The following is an 18930-nucleotide window of genomic DNA, read 5'->3' as shown; positions in this document are numbered from 1 at the left end:
CACGCTCAACGTAAAGAAGCTTTTCCTCACGTTGAGGTGAAATCTCTTGTGTTTTACTTTACGTGCACTGCTCCTCGTCCTGTCACCGCGAAGATTTGGCACTGTCCTTTTGATACCCCCACTTTGAGTCTATTGGCTAAGCAGGCCCAGCTCCCGCAGTGTCTCTTATAAAAGAGTGCTGCTCCAGACCCTTCACCACCTCGGCGGCCTTTGCCGGGCGCTCTGCGGTCCCTCATCCCCGCGGTCCCTCAGCCCCGGGCGCTCTGCGGTCCCTCTGCCCCGCGGTCCCTCAGACCCGGGCCCTCTCCGGTCCCTCAGCCCCGCGGTCCCTCAGACCCGGGCCCTCTCCGGTCCCTCAGACCCGGGCGCTCTGCGGTCCCTCATCCCCGCGGTCCCTCAGACCCGGGCGCTCTCCGGTCCCTCATCCCCGCGGTCCCTCACACCGGGGCGCTCTCCGGTCCCTCAGCCCCGCGCTCCCTCACACCGGGGCGCTCTCCGGTCCCTCAGCCCCGCGCTCCCTCACACCGGGGCGCTCTCCGGTCCCTCATCCCCGCGGTCCCTCAGACCCGGGTGCTCTCCGGTCCCTCAGCCCCGCGCTCCCTCCGGGCCCGTCCCGCCCATGGCGGCCGCTCCGCCCTCAGGCCCGCGGCGTTGCGCGGCAGCGTCCCCTGGCGGCGGCGCTGAGCGGCGCGGCCGGCCGCAGCCCGGCATGGAGGAGGACGAGGCGGGCGCGGCGGGCACGGAGCCGCGGGGCTGCCGCCGCCGCTCGCCCAGCCCCGGCCGCCTGGACGTGAGCTCCAGCCGCTTCGACCCGCTGCTGGCGCTCTACTCGCCGCGCACGCCGCTGCCCTTCCCCGCCGCGCCCTGCTTCAACAACCTCGCCGAGTACGAGAGCTTCCAGCGCGGCCTGCGCCGCCCGCCCGGCCGCCGCGCCGCCCCCGCCCGCCGCGGTGCCCCCGCCGGCCGCGCGTCCCGCCGGGGCCCGCCCGCCGCCGACCCCGAGCGCATCCAGCGCCTCCGCAGCCTCATGGTGAACGCGGGCCCCGAGCAGGAGGGGGCTGAAGGCGGAACGGCGAGGCGGCGGCGGCGGGCACCGCGCAATGTCCTCACCAGGATGCCCCGTAAGACGCGGGCAGCGCGGCCCCGGGCTGAGGGAGGGTGTGAGGGCTGGGGTCGTGCTCGGGTGCGGCTGGGCGCGGTGGAGTTGCAGTGGAGTTTGGGGGAGTTTGGGGGTGAGGAGAGAGCGATGGCTTGGGCGAGCGGTTGGGTGACAATGTGTGTGTGGGGGGCATGATTTAGTTTGATGGGAAATGACACTTAGGTGCAGAGGCACTGGCACAGGGTGCCCAGAGAAGCTGTGGCTGCCCCATCCCTGGCAGTGTTCAAGGCCAGGTTGGATGGGGCTTGGAGCAGCCTGGGACAGTGGAAGGTGTCCCTGCACATGGCAAGGGGATTGGAACCAGACGGGCTTTCAGGTTCCTCCCAGCCCAGACCATTCCGTGATTCTCTGAAATGCTGTGCAGGAATGAGGAACAGCATTTCACAGAGCTGCTCACGCAGAGATGACACTGACTTTATTGTGGTGGTGTTTTGCTCTGTTAATTGGTGAATTACATACATCCTCTTGGTTTTAAGGGGAAAAGGGAAGAGACACTGCTGTATTCTCAAAAGTACTATTTTAAACCAGGATTGGTAATTGGGTCAGTCCGGGGTGTAGTTAAACCATGACCACAGGGTAAGTCTGTAACACGCTGCTGTTATTTGGTTACTAACCAAACATCCTGCAGGCAGAAATACTGGCATTTCTGATAACAGGATGGCAGAACAGTGGATTGAGGTGTGAGACAGCTGTGATGTAAATTCATCAGCTGTGATGATGATGTGTATTTCTTGTAAAAATGTTGTGTGTACAGTCAGGGTAAATGGTAAGAATCAAATGGCATTGCTATCAGGTGAGATGTGACTTTAGTGCACTTAATTAAAAATACTGGGGTTCATTTTGGAAGCTAATTGCTTAGACACTAAAACACAATGTGTTCATTGCTATAGATGATACATGATCTGAAGTATCACACTTGGTGTTCTGCACAAATGCAGGAATTCTCAGTTTGCACTGGTCATGAAAATTGAGGAAAAAAAAAAAAAACACTGTAGAAATTAAGAACCATTAAGAGCACATACTTAATAGCCACACATCCGTGTCTGGAGTACAAAGAAGACTGGCACAACTGATACAGAAAGTGCTGCTCAGCAGTCTGGGGTGTTTTAAGAGTGATTTATAGCCAAAATTGTGTGCTTTCCCTGTAACTGGGAGGATGTCTGCACCACAGGTGTTTGGAACTTGGACTGTGTTGGATCAGTTCATGAGGAGCTATTTATCATTACTTTGCATTCACCAAGGGACAGAGAATTCATGTGCAGGGCAGGTGGAAAGGTATTTGATAGTGTTCTCAGTTATTTCAACTTTTCTCTTGAGGTTTTTCTAATCTTGTCTCTTAATAGAATCTGCCCTGAGGACAAGGACTTGAACTAAACCAGAGTTTAGATCTTTATTTTCACTTTTTATGGGGTGCTTGCCCTTTGCTTACAGTAGTTTTTGAGTAATTTTTCAGAGTCCTGGTATTAAACATGTGCTTATTTTTTGCAGGTAAGGGTTGGATTTTGAGTACCAACTAAGTAACTTTTTTTCCTATCTATTGAAACATTGTTCATACAGCACAGAATGCACAGACAGATTTAGTCGTGTGCTGAGCCTGCTGATTGCAGCCTTTGGGGCTTGCAGAGGAGGTGTGTTCCAAAAATAAATGCCTTGCATTGCTGGTTTTATTTTTTTCTGAGAATGTCAGGTTGTTGAAGGGTTTTTGGATGGTATGTTCTGCCCTTTTGCTCAGTTGAAGCTGGAGGTTTGCCATGGAGGAGCCAGAACCTTACACACCAAGAAAAAGTTGGCAGAGTGCAGGTTTGGTAGAGATTTGCAGTGTTTTCCTGGGTACTGAGAGGCAGAGGCATATTTGGAAATAAGGGTTGGATGTAGAATTCTGTAAAATTGTTGATAGAATTCCTACTTAAAGGGAATATTGGAACTTAAAATCTATAAATAACTCTGGATTTTAAATTATTATGTAAGTTCTCAGGGTTGCTTAGAAAAAATACTGTTTTCTGTTTGGAAGAATCAATTTGATATGATAAGATGATGGTGTCATCTGAGGTTCCTGTGATGGATCTGTCAATTCCAGAACATAAGTTTATTTTCAGTTCAGCTGAAGGAGACACAGAGACTCGTGGAAAGACCCCCTAAGCAAGCTGGGAGGTGCTCAGACAGCTTATGCTCTGTATGAAACCAATTTCCTGCAATTATCCAGCTGGAGAGGGCTGGCAAGAAGACAGTGGATCTCAAAAAATAAATGTGATTAGGTTAATTCAGAGGAAACTGATTTAGATATCCCTGCTGTGGCCATGAATTACCCTGCAGCCCAGTCCTGCAGATCAGCTGTTTTTACACAGTCACTTTGCAGTTACAACAAGCACTTTCTGGTATGTAAATCAAACCTTGAATGCACAGTCCCTAAAGCACAAGGTGAGAGATCATCTCTGGTTCACATATTTTATTAATGTGGAGAACTGTGTGAGATTTCAGACCAAGTCTTTTCCCTGACTCTTAGTAGGAATTGTACAGCAATCCTGGGGCTGTGTTTGCACAAACAAATGGGTACCAAGGCCTGGGTGAAAGTTGTAAATAGTATCTACCCCTCTAGATAAGTTACACTTGCAAAGATTTCTGGTGTGCAGGTAAGGCTTGTGTGAGCCAGACAAGCTGTACTTTTTTACTGAGTTCCTCCACTTTTGTCCTGGTTAAAGCATTATTGCCCTGAGGTTTAGCATGGTTTAATTGCTGCTGCTCCTTAGAGTAATTTTATTTCCTTGCTGAAGGCTTGTATGGCTTTGAAGGATATTCAGCTGGCTGCTGAAATTTTAACTGAAACAATGCATTTTCATCAGTTTAAACTGGTCTAGTTTAGTAAGTGGAAGGATTTTGAGTCATTCATTGTTTCAGAAATCCCCTTGTAAAGAAAAGGAACAAATCTGCTACAATTCTTTATTCGCAGCTCGTAACTAATCTGAGGTAGCCTTAACCAGGCATTTGTCTTTTCTGTGAAACTAACTCTGCCCCCATGAGCTTTCTGTTCCCTCTCAACCACTTTTATTTACAGTTGGGATTACTTGGCATGTTTCTGAAATGTAGCAAAAAGATTTTCAGCTAAGGCTGATTTGGCTGTGGGCTATGTAAAGCAAAACCTTCACATTTTCTCAAGTCTTTGGGCTTCTCATTGTAAGAAGAGTTTTGGTGGTCTGGTAATGGCAACCACAGTGTGCTACAGTGCTTGGGGCTTCTTCATTGCTATTGTTGTGAACACAAGTGTTGTGCCAAGCTCTGCCATACTTGTACATAGAGTGGATTTCTACATGGTTTTTAGATAGATACTGAAGGGAGAGTTTTTACAAGAATATGTCATGACAGGAAAAGTAGGAATGGCTTCAAACTGAAAAAAAAAAAGTAGGTTTAGATTAGATATTAGAGAGAAATTTGGCTGTGAGGGTGGTGAAGGCCTGGCACAGGTTGTCCAGAATAGCTGTGGCTGCACCATCCCTGGAAGTGTTCAAGGCCAGGCTGGATGGGGCTGGTGGAAGCTGTCCCTGCCTGTGGCAGAGAGTTGAAAGATGATCTTTCATCCATCTTTCTAAGTCAGGCCATTCTACTATTCTCTTCTATGATTCTGTGTATTTTGGTGAAGACTGGTGATGTTCTCTTTCTGTTCTAGTCCATGAAGGCAGCCCACTGGGGGAGCTCCATCGCTGTGTCCGAGATGGTGTCAGGATCAACGTCCACATCCGCACTTTCAAAGGGCTTCGTGGAGTCTGCACGGGCTTTTTGGTTGCATTTGACAAATTCTGGAATATGGTAATTGTTGTTTCAGCCCTTGATTTGTAACTGCTACATTGAAAACTTGAAATTTGTGATAGGTTTAAGTAAATGGCATATGGGGAAGGTTGATGTGGTTTTGTGCTTCACAAACTAATTTGCTCTGGTACCAAGTGCTGGGTTTCAGACTTAGGTGGTACTTGGTGTTGGACTGGTACATCTGGGATGTGCCCAACATCTTAAGTTTTAGGTGAGAGAGAATCTTTGAAGTGTTCCCAGCATCTTCAGAGGTTTTGTATAAGAACACAGGAAGGTGGAATATGAGGAATATCAGAAGCTTCCAGAGCTTTCTCTGCAAAACCCAATCTTTTTGTAATGGTGGATGCTTCTCTGTTTTCTCTCACTAACATCACTGAGCTGCCAGTTACAAAAGCTTTTCCCTGTTTTCTACTTTGGGAAGATCTTTAAGACAGTAGATGGAAAAGCAGCTATTAAATATTTGTGAACCTGGAGGCGTGAAAAGTTTGGAAGTGGGGAGGAGGGAAGGATTTTGCATATAAGGATAATAGAGATTTTGGATATAATGCAGAATGAACTTTGCTGCTGCTTTTGTACTTCAGTACAATTTAGATAATTAACAAACCAGCTCCAAAGCACAGCTTGTTCCTGGGATGGATTTTCTCTCAGAACATAATTTCATAATACTTTGACACAAAGCTGGTCCAAAGCTGCTTCATGTTTTATTTTAATTCCAATCTTTCAGTTTCTTTTATCTTTTTTAGGCCCTGACAGATGTGGATGAGACTTACAGGAAACCAGTAATGGGCAAAGCCTTCTATGCAGAACCTCAGCTCTCACTGACCCGAGTAAGTGACATCTCCTGTTTTCTTTCTTATTAGGATGTTCTTTTTCAAAGTAATAAAAGGGGAGCATTGATTTGGAGTCCATGTTTACATTTGAAATATTTTATCTCCTTTTCTTACAGATGACTCTAAAATAACATGAACTGAGCAAAAAAAATACCCAAAATGTGTTCTGATGTTTCTGAAAGTACTTTAGTAATTCAGTGTTACAAAAGCTCCACTTTAGAATCAGATCAGAGTTGCTGCCACTGCTTAATGTAACATGCTGAGCTTCTAGAAGGTCACTCAGTGGGTTTTGTTGTGGGATTTGTTCTGTCTGTTTTTGCACCTGTGGCTGATCAGGTCCATGTTTGTCGTGGCAGGGCATCCCTCTGGTACTCTGGTTCCTCATAACACAGTCTGTGTCTGCAGCCAGAGAAACAACCAGCTCTTTGGTCATTTGAGCTTCCAGTCTGGGTACTGTGAAGCCCAAGATCTCCAAAGCTCTCTACTCTCTAGGATCCAGCTGCAAATAGAGTTGTTTACCACGTTGACAACTGAAGACATGATAGATGAACTTCTGAACAATGAAGGGAAAAAAAATGTGACAGGGCAGTGCCCGTTGAATGGCAACAGCTCCAGGCCTTTTGAACATCAGAGGAGCATCACAAAAACCATTTAAACTGTTGCATTGTGAGGAGTTTGCTTTCAAATTCCTGCCTTTTAAATCTGTTTTCTCATAGATCCCACCCTTCCTTTTTTTAAAGATTAGTTAAAAATAATCAAGTTGTCATTGTTCCTTTAGCTCACTCTCACAGTCACTGGCTTTCCATCCTGTTGCTGGGAAGAGAGAGGCTAACCAAAAAATCTCATTTGTCATTATTTCATAAAAGCTTGTCTGCTGCCAGAGTAAAAGCAATTTCTTTTCCAGTTTCAGCACCATGTACTCTTAGATTAATGAGTTCATACAGTGCTTTGGGTCTGCTGCTGTAGCTTTTATCATTTTTCTGTTGTTTGTGGCCTGCTCACCTCCCAGAATATCCACACGTCATCTTTTACTTTGTTTTGGGGAACAGTTTTTTAGTGTACAGACTTTGCTAGTGGGGGCCCCTTATCTTAGGGATTCATGACACAAGGGTGGAAATCTCTCTAAAATTGTCTGACAGCATTAAAAGAACATGGGGAAAAGTGAGCTGTAGGAGCAACTTGGTATCTATGTTTCTCCTGACCAAGGTTAAAGGCTACCACCCAGCACTGTTGCTCCCAAGATTAAGTCCCCTGGTGCTCACATTAAGATAGTCATGACCATGCAAGAGACTCATTCACCTTCTGTCAGTGATTGACTTCGGTAAGCAAACATGGTCTTTATTGCTGATGGAGATCTGTTATACATGAGAATACAATGTAAAAGTGTGGAACAGGTGGCCTCTTTTGTTTTACCAGTGCGGTCATAGATACAATTGTCCTTTTCCAGCTGTTTGACAGACTCAAGCTGCAGGAATCCTCGGGGAAGAAGGGAGCTGACTCAAAGACTGTCTCAGAGGAGCTGGCCCTGACAAATGACTCTCAGACGCTGAGTTTGAGAGCTGGATCTGGACGAGGGAGAGCAGAAGAGGAGTATGAGAGGCAGAAACACTTGGGCAGAGCTGGAGAGAAGAAGACCCCAGGTGACAGAAGTGAAGCTGATGTGGGCAGCAGGACTGCCCACACAGAGGGGGCCAGTGCTGGTGGGGCCCGAGCAAGGAGCCAGTCCCGGAGGAGGAGGCGGCCCAAGGTGGATTATCAGCAGGTGTTCACACGCCACATCAACCAGATCTTTATTCGAGGAGAGAATGTCTTGCTTGTCCATTTAGCACATTGACTTGGCTGGGCCTTTGTCAGCATATTTATTTGATAGCATGACTTGCTGCTGCAGCTCCCATTGCTATTTAGAGTTGTCATTGAATAGGATGGTACCGTGGCTGGTTTCCCATTGCCACCACAAGGTAGGGGAAAGAATTGTAACTTGAGCATCCTGGGCTTGATGCCAAAGCAGCCCCCTTAAATCCCTGTTGGGGGTCTCAGGAAAAGGTCAGCAATGCAGCTGTTTCTGTGATATGAGGGAGTTAAGCACAGATCCTACTGTTTCTTAAAAAGAAGCTAAATGGAGAGGGTTGTATGAAAATTTTGGTGTACTCTCTTACAGGAGCTACATGTGGCATACATTTAAGGATAAGGTAAATAAGACCTGCAATAAATCAGAAATGCTCTTTTGCACATTCTGAGTAATATCAATAGGAAATTGCTAATGAAACCAGCAGTTTGTCTCCTGCTCTCCCATGGATGTCCTCTTTTCCAGGCATAATTCTGACAGTCATTTTGAAATTGTTATAAAGTACAGGAGTCACATCCTGCTGATGGCTACTGGCCTCTTTGCCATAGTTAGCTCTGTAATGCCCTGTGCGATAGGAAACCTCTTAATTGTAAACTGCTCTTTAAATGGGTGATGGTGGGACTGTGACTTGTTTCCAGTATCAAAACTTAGGCTCTCTTTGTAGTGCTGTGCTTTGGCTCTGTGTCACCAGCAAGCAGATGATGTAGCTGATCCAGAGACCTCCCTGTTTGGAGTTTATCTGTGGGTGAAGATGGAAAACTATCCTTCAGTATTTCACCCACTTGCTACTTAGTGAAGCTGGCAAGGATTGGGTTTTTCTCAGGTGTGTTTGTGCTGAGCACACCTGTCCTGTATTTAGACACCTTTCAGGCTCTCTCTATTGAAACCAAAGCTGCTCTGTCTCCAGTAGTTCTAATGGAGCAGGAATCTTCATGAGTCTTTCTTGTCCTTGTGAAGGATGCATCATCTAATTCCAGCTGAGCTTTGGACATGCGCCTGAAAAGGTTTTGGAGGATAAAAGTCAAACTCAACTCATCAGTGTTTCATTTTAGCAAGGCTGTTGAATTATTGCAGGTCAGGCCAGGGTTCTGCAGGTATAAACTGCTTTCCAAAAAACCTACCTGCAGAAGTTTGAGGGTAAATGAAGCTGTTCCATTATGTAGCTTGTTCCCTTTGTTGTCAAAGGAGATTTCATGCTGCTATTCTGTATTCATCTCAACTGCCTTGTGCTTTGCAGCAGCTCTGTGTGTTTAAGCTGAAGTTGGGAAATTGCTTTATAGCAGGACTTATATTGCATATAGATGCCTTGAGTTCTCAAACTGAGTGGCTGTACTGTGGGTGGCATGAATTTCAGTTGCTGCAGATGCAGCATTCTGCTTGCTTGGTCGTTAGGGATATGTCTGGTGTTTGGGTGAATCACAGTAATCATTTAGCAGGCATTCTGGGCACACAAAGCAGCTGTTTGCCTCTGGGGGAGCTTGAAACTTATGTCAACATTTCACATGACATGGGGCTTGATGAGCTCAGCCACTGAGCTCAAAGTCAAGTTCAGCTTGGGACAGAATAAAAAGTGTGGCTGAGGCAAAATAGTTTCATCAAGGGTAAAGAAGAAAAGGAAAAAAATTAAGTATTCTCTATAGCTTCTTCTGAAACAATGCTTTACTGCTGTAATTCCATCCCTCTGTGAACTGAGTCTAGGCACTGAAAAGTTTCTTCTCATGGAGCTTCTTGTTTCCCCTCCCTTCTTTGCTGTTTGTGTTTGCATTCATGTGCTCTGCAGTTTTTCCCTTTTTTTCCTTCCTTTCTTTCTTTTTCCCTTTCCTTTCTCCTGTCAGTACTTTGTCTCCTCAGGACATTCTAACTTCTGGTTTACAAAGACTGTTCTTGTTTTCCTGGCTTCTGCACCCTTTCCTGGTTGGTTTTCAATGTACTAACCAGAACCCTCACAAATTACTAGGAACATGTGTGGCTAGAAACAAGGTGCTTATGTCTTCTCCTGACTTCCCAGCAGCTTTCATTGCAAGTGAATATTTTCTTCCTTATGTTTAGATTGTGAGGATTTTCCTCTCTTTTCTGGCAGCTTTGTTTTTATTTCAGCTGCTTGGGATGACTCTTCTTTGCCTTTTCTATTAGTACCAAAGGCCACTGGTTTTGACCTCTCCTCTTTCCTTCATATTTGACCAAAGGGTGTCAGATCTCCCTCAGGCTGATATACAGTGACAGCTCATTGAATTCTTGCTTTTCTTCACCTCATATTCTTAATTCTGTTTGTCTGTTTAGTTCATGCCTTGTGCATTAACTAAGATACAACTACTATGAATGTTTTCATGGCTGTGCTGCCCTCCCTTGTCAATTGACACTTCCCCAAATTCTCAGTTGCTGCTGGAAGCCTCAGTGTTTCCTTTCCTAATGGGCTTTTCCCTGAAACCTTACAGATGTTTGTTGCTTCACATCTAGGAGTTTCTTTGTTTACATTTTATGAAAAATGCTGGTGCTTAGACTTAAGTTTGTGCCTTGATTTTTATATCATCCCTGACCTGTTCTTCCAGAATCATCACCTTGGTGAGAAAACCTGGTTAAGGATTATAGTTAATCTACTTTTTTTTGCACTACCTCATTGGTAAAATGTTCCTCCTCTCATCTATGAAGCTGGTTAAACTGCTCTCTCCCAGTTTAGATTTAATGAATTATTTGTTGGTTGTTCTTTTGTTTCCTACTTTCCAGTCTACCTTTCTCATAATTTCCAAGCTGCTTCCCAAATACTGTTGCTTCCTCTTCTACAACTTCAGATCTTCCAAACTGTCTTCCTTTCCCCACTTTTTCTGGCATTGTATATTTTTAAAATGCATTATTAAAATGCTATTTTATGGATTTTGTCTCTTTCAAGCATCGTGATTGTGATGAAGCAAGTGATCCTGTAGGTGTGTTGTCACTTGCTTGTTCAATACTTCAGATAATGTTGCTCTTTAAATGAAATTGAATGTCATGTTCTGAAATGGATTTTTCTACCTCACTGAAGTATTCTCCCAAATCTGTTATTAAAAAAAAAAAAAAAAACAAAGAAAAAGAAAACAACCTTTGGAAACACATGAACTTTGGTTTTCAGTGTTTTTTTTTTAATTGTTTCTGTTGTTCCTTTCTATGGCTTTCCTTTTCCAAACTCAACATGATTTTTTTTTCTTCAAAAAGTTTTTTGCTCCCAGCCCTTCCTCTCTTGCTGCAGTGGTGCTATGAGCACAAACACACCAAAGTCTTTGTGCTAAGGAATGAAGAGTAAGAAGCAGAGAGCAACATGAGAGTGAAAAAACTTTGGACAGATATGAAAACCTCCCTGGAAAGGATCCACAGGTTGCCACCTGTCCTGTATTTCTAGAACTTTGCTCAGCCTGGTGCTTAGCAGTGGTTCTTTAAAGTGTGTTTGGGATGAGGTTCCCAGTTACTGCAGGGAGCAGTTTTCTGCAATAACTTTGAAGAAGCATTGGGATAATTTGAGAAAGTTTTAAAATAATTTCTCGTTTCTGGCATTATTTCTTAGGAAATGTTTTTGCACAGGTGCTTCATTTTTATCAAACACTTCTTAGGCTGTGGTAATAGAAAAGGTACAGCCAAATGAGGAAAGAATCTTATAAAAAAGTGTGGGTTTGGTTCCTTTTCTTAACTGACTTGTCCAGCTTGTTAATTGCCTGGAAGGTTTTTTTCTGACCTAGAGTGAAGTACTTAGCATGTCCTCCGCAGGTGATTACTGATTTAATCAGTGAGTGCTGTTTTCCATCTGCTTCTTCTCCTTTAGTGTTTGGATTCATTCTTTTTTTTTGTGGCATTCCCTCAGCAGGGCAGTGTCAGCAGGAACAGGCGTGAGTGCCCACTGGTTTTTACCCTTCCCTAAGGAATGTTACCCCATCCAATTTTGAATCCAGAGAGGCTTTGACTATTCTTGATTTTCATACTGTTCTCTTTGGATTTTTTTGGAATGGTTTGGTCAGAAGAATTCATTATCTTGGATAATGTTACTTTTTAGAGTAAACTAATCTTTTGAAACTTTTGAGAAATAATTTTGTTACTTATTTTCCTTCACAAAGTGCTAGGTTTTCCCAGCTTGTTGTTGCAGTCATCCACTTGCCCTGGTGAATCACCAGGTAAAGAGGTGTGCAGGATAAAAAGAGGCAGAGAAAAAAGGTGTCCAATTTTTATTGTATTTGACATTCTGTCCAACATTCTGCCCACACTCACCCTTTCTGTTTCTTACTGGCACTGACCTAAGTGAGAAAGGGGGAAATTATTTAATCCAGAATCTTGAAGGATGAGTTTATGAAGGTAAACTTCCTGTCTTTGATTAAACAGATCACTGCAAGCTCTGCCACTGCATAAAATTGGAAGGCACAGTCCTGCACCTTGCAGTGATTCCCTCAGCCAGGACAGCTCTTGCCTGACAAGCTGCTCAGGTATATGCCAGTGTCTGCCTCACAGCATAACTGCAAATACTGCCAATTAATACAAGGATGTTTTCTCTCCTGCCTGCACTGCCAAGTGTAAAATATGAATGCTGAGGTCTGCAGCATCTGCAGCCCAGAACTACTTCAGTTCATGCTTTCGCTTCTTGACATTGGCGTAAAAAAATTCAAGTTTGTACTAATAGCAATCCTAAGACAGTCTGTTAGAACATTAGGAAAGGCTGCTGCTGACTAGAAATAGTATTGGAAAAGGAACTTTATACAGAATTTGTGAAATTCTGCTTGTAATTAAAGTTTTGCAAGCCAGGAAAGGCTGAGAGAGTTGGGATTGTTCAGCCTGGAGAAGCTCTGTGTGACCTAATTGCAGCCTATGAATACCTGAAGGGAGCTTACAAGACAGATGGAGAGAGAATATTAACAAGGGCCTGGAGTGCCAGGACAAGGGGGAATGGCTTCACACTGTCAGAGAGCAGCATTAGCTGGGATATTAGGCAAAGACAAAGAAGGGGAGAGGAATTACTCAGGTGGTGATAACTTCTTGACATAGGAAGGGGCTTTCTAGCCTGTGCCTTGGGCACAATCCTGCCAGCACTGGGCAGTTGACCTGTGTAGATGAAGAGGAGGATGCTGAGCCAGCTCTTGAGTGCAGCCTCCCTTATGCTGTGAGCCTTTCACAGCACCTGAACTGCTCCTGGAATTTCTACCCCTAATGACTGACATGTTTGATCCTGCCTCTTAACATTTTGCAGAGGAAACCCAGTGGGAGAAGAAGGAAGTAGCAAATTTGCTCTTTTGTGGTGAGGATGGAGCAGGCTTGGTTTTCCTTGTTGGTTTCCTGGGGTGCAGGAGAAACGACTACTTTAATGGGGAAATAGCAGAAATGATTGTCTCATGATGTTTACAAGTCCTTTCAGATGTCACTGTAAGTGCTCTTGCTCTAAGCTGGTGGAAGTGAAGGCCTGTCAGGGAAGGAAAATGCCTCCTGATGTTCCTGGATAACTATCTTATTAGCTTCTAGCTTTCTGGTGTACACCTGGATGACTCTGTTGAACAAAATTAGTACACCTGAGACTTTCAGTCAGTCTTGTATTTGTTTAGAATGAAAAGTAGTTTGATCAGTTTGTGTGAAAACATATCCATCCGTTTTTCCTCTGAAAAGATCAGTGCTCTCCCTCAGGAAAGAAATGAAAGCTGCTCCTTCAGAGATTGCTTCTGATTTCCACTGCTTCAGAGCAAAGTGCAGCTGTGCCAAGGTGTCTTCAGCTGACACATTACTCTGAGAGGACAAGATGAGAGAAATGTTTGGTTTCCCTAAAACTAAAATGGGCATTACAAGGGGAGCAGATGGGTTGACCTCTTTTGAAGTGGTGCACACACCCACTGTAGTTGCACAGTCTGGGACTTGTTAACCAATCAGTCACCTATAAAACTTCCTTAGGGAGCCACAGACGAGCAGCATGAGCCACCAGACTGATTGGAATTGGGAACTGGAAGTCAGGGGCTGACAAATTCTGCTCTCTTCACTGCCTCTCGCTCACTGAATGGCCTCGGTAGGTCGCTTCCATCCCTCTCCCTGATGCTCCACAGCTGTAGCACATCCAGGAGCACTCCTTGCCTGCCTGCAAGGAGCTGGGGAAATGGTAAATGCTGTACAAGTGCCCAGTGTTATCAAAACTCTGTCAGGTGATGCAGATACATCGACCCTCTGCGCTCTCCAGGCTCCTGACTGTTAGTTAACCTCACCTTGGCACACAAAAACCATGTGGGGAATCAGGTACAAAAACACTCTTCAGTCTTGAAATCACTGTTGTCTTCAAGGTCACATTTGGTGACTTCAATATCTGTTTCACAGCTGCAGTTCCATGTTTGGGTCAGAGTAATAAATGAGGGTGTAACTTGTTTGTAATTCCTTCTTTGTCTTCCTAAACATTTTGTTTCTTAGGAAGCTGATGCTGCTATGAACATACTGGATAATACTGGACTTGCAATATTCTGCTTTCCAGATATAAATGTTTATATTTAAAATTGCTAAGACTGCAATGCAATAAATATATCCATGTAACAGTTTGCCTCAAAGCATGAACTTCTTTGTGCTCTGCAATACAGTGATGTGTATTGTGTCAGTGAAGGAATTGAGACTGCTGTGGTTAGGACAGTTGCTGGATGTGTAGACCCACAGGTGTGAATAAAGCACTGATATCCACTCACATAACTGGGAACAAACCAGTCATTTGTGTGTTCAAAGGTTATTAATCTGCAAAATAACAATACCATGATACTTGTCTTTTAGAGATGCAGAAGTGAAGCGAACTTTATGTTGATAAATGTAACACCAGTGGCCTGGTCTCTCCAAGGTCTGTTAACTTAGCATGTGGTCTTCCACATCAGGAGATGGTTTTCCATGAACTGGGGAGGTCCAGAGCCAGCATCCAAGCATCTGCTCCAGTGAGTGCAGAGCCAGTGGGGAACCTGCCTTCCGGGAGCCTTTCTAATCCCATGGTTAGTGATGCTGATATGTTTGGATCAGAGTTGTCTTTTTAGGGAGAAATTCTTCCTTTTGTGGGTGGTAAAGCCCTGGCACAGGGTGCCCAGAGAAGCTGTGGCTGCTCCATCCCTGGGAGTGTCCAAGGCCAGGTTGGATGGGGCTTGGAACAACCTGGGACAGTGGAAGGTGTCCTGTACATGGCTGGAAGGAGTAATTCCTATTGCAACTTGAGAACTGTGGATCAACAGGTGCTCCCTTTCTGTGCAGGGACCCTGCTCCCAGGAACCCCATCCCAGGCAGGAGGCAGAGGCCGGAGGGATGCTCTCACTCTGTGGAGGGCCCCTCTCTGGGAAAGGATAGGGAGATTTTCAGGGCTCTGGATTTCTCCCTTCCACGGGCACTAAGCTCTACAGAAAGTTTGTCTAAACACTCCCCTGTGTACTACACCCCTTCTCTTTATTCCCCCGGGAATCTCAGCCAGAGCCTCTCCTAGGTCGGGGCAGCGCAGCCATGGAAGCGCCAGGCGGGCTCTACCCAGCAGGAATCGCTGATGCTCCCTGCGGGAAAAACGGGATATTGGGGCTCACCGGAGGCACCCCAGCCGTGCGGCGTGGGGGCTGCGGGCACGGGCCGGGCCCTTCCCGGTCACTGTGCTGGTCCCGATCCCGGCCCCGGCCCGGCCCCGATCCCGGCCCGCAGCCGCCGGGCCGCGCCCCGCCAGGGGGCAGCAGCGCGCAGGGAAACCCCGCGGCGGCCGTGAGGGGACGGGGAGAGCGCGGGGGCGGCGGCACCGCGAACACCGCCCGGGAGCGCTCCCGCAGGGACCGGCAGGCTCCGTCTGGGTCTGTGTGTGTGTGTGTGTGTGTGTGTGTGCGTGTCCGTGTGTGTGTGTCTGTCTGTCTGTGTCCGTGTGTGCCTGTGTGTGTCTGTGTGTGTCTGTGCTCCCCCATGCTCCGCACGGCCCAGGTCAGGCCCAGGGTGCTGCTCCTCCCTGCTGTGTGAGCAGTGTTCGCACAGCATCATCTCTGCCTCCACAGCAGGCCAAAGTTCCCCCTAAAAACAGCCGTCCTGGAGTGCTGGCATGGCTGGAGTCACTGAGACAGAGTCCTCACACAGTCACAGAACCACTGAAGTTGGAAAAGACCTCCAGGACCATCGGCTCCAGCCTGTGACTGACACCCCCCACCTTGTCAGCTGGAGCAGACATGGAGTGCCATATCCACCATTCCTTGAACACCTGCAGGGACAGACTCCACACCTCCCTGGGCAGCGCTCACCTCCAGCCCTCGGCTGACAACAGGGCTGATGGCATGCATTGCTCAAAACTTAGCCCCTGTGTCTTGGCTGAGGTGCACCTCTGCAAATTGACTTCTGGTTTGCACCAGAGCCTGCAAAGGGAACTCCATGATGGACAAAACATCACAGGGAATGTGCAGACACAAATCTGGAGACCTTGCAGGGAAGCAGTGCTTGGTGGAGGGAACCACGGCCAGGCCAGGCAGGAGTGACAGCACAGCTCTGCCAGGAGCTCATGTGGGTGCTTTGTGTAGGAGCAGAGTCCTGTGGCTGTGCAGCACGGGTGAGGACGTGGCTGGAGGAAACACTGGCTGTGGGAGGATGCAGGAGTTGGTGCTGGGTCTGCTAGAACACAGCAGGAAGCAGCGACTGCTGGCACTGCTGCCCAGGCTGTGAAACAGCATTCTGTGGGTGTCCTTGCCTTGTCACATATTTACAGGCAGCAATCACACATCATTTACACGCAGTGATGCAGTGAAGTAAATCCCATGAAATAGTGTTGTTTGAGAACGTGGGTGCTGTGGTAGGGTTATGTGTAAATGCACCAGAACAGGCTGGAAAAGGAAACCAGCCCCCTGCTGTCCTGCCCTTCGGGGGACAGGGCTCAAGCTCTGTACGTTTTTTCCATCAGAGCATGGTCAATGGAACAATTATACAACATGTTGATCAGGAAAAGGATGTGGGAGCTTAAGTGGAAAAGCTGATGCTATCGTGCTAATGGCAGAGCAGCAGGAAGGATGGCAAACAGGATACTCACCATGCTCAGAGGAGAGAGCTGGGAGCGATGCTGGGGCTGCAGGGCTGGAGTCAGCCAGGGTCTGTTCTGTGAGCTGGGACAAGCTGGACCAGAAAGCAAAATGTTCCTGATCTTACATTTCTCTGCTGGAAGCGAAGGCTCCTTGCTGATTCTTTTTGGGAAACGTGAGCAACTGTTAGGCAACATCTCAAAGTTGGTGGAAAAACTAAGTGGCGAAAAACTTACTTACAGTTGCCTTAGAGGCTTGGAAATGAGAGCAGTGGGAAGCTGAAATAAGAGGTGGGAAATACTCTTGGCAGGACCTCCTTGCATCCAAAGTGTAAATGTGAGAGCAAAGACATGGCTTTTAGTTGTCTTATTTCGGAGGAGTGTCTCACGGGGAGGGGGATCCATATGGAAAAAGGAGCAGTTTGTGTACGTGAGACAGTTACTGTGTGTCAGGAAAGGGTATTTGGGTGAGGGGCAGCGGCTGTGTTTTGCTCCTAAAATTGCCCGTGTTTGTAGTGTTTTGAAAACTAGGTGTTAATAGTTAATATCTCAAGTGGGCAGAGTATACTGGTCCAAAGGCAGGAGTGTCATCCCGGGTCCCTTTCCCACGTTGTGAGGGCTGGCAGGTGATGTTGCAACACTGAAGTGAAAGTGGGCAGTGGAGTCAAGGTGCACTGAAACAGATCGTTGATTTAACTTTCCCTAAAATCAGCCCACAGGTGAAATTGGAATCGGCTCCAGACCCGTCCTGTTTGCCTTTGCCTTTGGAGCTGGATATTCCAAATGCGTTCCTTGGTGTGTTGCTGGTACTGCGGTAACATTTTTTTTTTTGTGTGTAGCCTCATTTACAACTGCTTTGCATCTGGGTTTGCCCACCCTCCTCATGTGCTGACAGTTTTATACTGATAAGATAGTGGCTATTAATTAGTTTTTTAAAAGCAGCCATGTGCTTGTCATTCCTTATTGGGTCAAAATGCTCTGAAGTCATCCATTCCTCAGCTTGGTGTTTTAATTAAAAAGACCCTTAAAAGAGGGTGGTTCTGTCTCCCGCTATTGCAGTCACGGCAAGGTTACTGCAGCAGAGTGTGAATCACTCGCCGAGAGCATCTTCCACCCTGGCCTCACATCTATTAGCAAGTGTAAACTAATGAACAAAGAGCTGGTGTTTGTCACAGTATCCCCTGTAAGGGCTTCCCAAAACTGCTGCAGGCTGACACGGAGACATTACAAAGAGCTGCAGCCCCTAACCTTAATAAAGGCTTCAAAGGGAACCCCTGAAAAGTTTTTGCTGCCCAAAAAGGAAATTCTTCTGGCAATGCAGCACTTTAATAGCCAAAACTAAACCAAGGCTCCTGCTGACTGGGTGAAACAACGTCTTTGTTTCAAGTGTGAATGCTGTTCTGTAAAGTCTTTTCTTGCTCCATTTATTAAATATATATATCTATATATACTTGAGGCTTCCAAGATGAAGGTACCAGCTTACTCAGGCAGCCACCTGCAGCGACCCAGCTGGGCAGGGTATGAGGGCAGGAGTGGGCAGCAAGAGCCACGCAGGCACCAGTCCCTGTGATGGGCTGGGATTGCTGAAAAAGAGAGAGGACAAGAGCATGAGTGACAGGACAAGGGGGGAAATGGCTCCACGCTGAGGGAGACTAAGTTGAGGTTAGATATTGAAGAGAAATTCTTGGCTGTGAGGGTGTTGAAGCCTGGCACAGGTTGCCCAGAGGAGATGTGGCTGCCCCATCCCTGGAAGTGTTCAAGGCCAGGCTGGATGGGACTCTGAGCAATCCGGCCTAGTGAAAAGTTGGTTGGTTGGCAGGAGGGTTGGAATTAGATGATATTTAAGGTCCCTTCCAAACCAAACCAAACCAAACCAAACCCAAAACCAAACCAAACCAAACCAAACCAAACCAAACCAAACCAAACCAAACCAAACCAAACCAAACCAAACCAAACCATTCTGTGATTCTATGAAGATCAAAGAAAATGGTGGAGAAATAAGCAACTGGTCAGGCACCCACATTTGTTGTGAGTCCGTCCCTGGAGAGGAGCAGAGTGGCGCCCCGGGGGAGCCCGGGTAGGAGGTGCCGGTGCGATCCCATCGGGGCGATCCCGTCCCGGTGCGGTCCCGTCCCGGTGCGATCCCGTCCCGGTGCGGTCCCGTCCCGGTGCGATCCTGTCCCGGTGCGATCCCGTCCCGGTGCGATCCTGTCCCGGTGCGATCCCGTCCCGGTGCGGTCCCGTCCCGGTGCGATCCTGTCCCGGTGCGATCCCGTCCCGGTGCTATCCCGTCCCGGTGCGATCCCGTCCCGGTGCG

General features: G+C 46.9%; 1 protein-coding gene across 1 annotated transcript; it reads left to right on the top strand.

Moving 5' to 3' along the window:
• The first annotated feature begins 704 nt into the window (after window positions 1–704).
• LSM11 (LSM11, U7 small nuclear RNA associated) lies at window positions 705–14285 on the top strand. The gene is made up of 4 exons (XM_056502521.1): window positions 705–1121; window positions 4821–4960; window positions 5704–5787; window positions 7238–14285. Exons 1-4 carry the CDS (start codon window positions 710–712, stop codon window positions 7622–7624), a joined length of 1023 nt encoding a protein of 340 aa, XP_056358496.1. The 5' UTR covers window positions 705–709; the 3' UTR covers window positions 7625–14285.
• The last annotated feature ends 4645 nt before the right edge of the window (window positions 14286–18930 follow it).

The sequence above is a fragment of the Oenanthe melanoleuca genome, chromosome 13 (genome assembly GCF_029582105.1).
Source record: "Oenanthe melanoleuca isolate GR-GAL-2019-014 chromosome 13, OMel1.0, whole genome shotgun sequence".
Taxonomy (NCBI): Eukaryota; Metazoa; Chordata; class Aves; order Passeriformes; family Muscicapidae; genus Oenanthe; species Oenanthe melanoleuca.
The sequence above is the reverse complement of the archived record's forward strand: the minus strand, read 5'-3'. Positions and strand labels throughout refer to the sequence as shown.

Coding starts and splice junctions, on each gene's coding strand:
- LSM11 (XM_056502521.1), top strand. CDS start 710: ATGGAGGAGGACGAGGCGGGCGCGGCGGGCACGGAGCCGCGGGGCTGC. Junction 1,122..4,820: donor TGTCCTCACCAGGATGCCCC/GTAAGACGCGGG, acceptor TTTCTGTTCTAG/TCCATGAAGGCAGCCCACTG. Junction 5,788..7,237: donor CTCAGCTCTCACTGACCCGA/GTAAGTGACATC, acceptor GTCCTTTTCCAG/CTGTTTGACAGACTCAAGCT.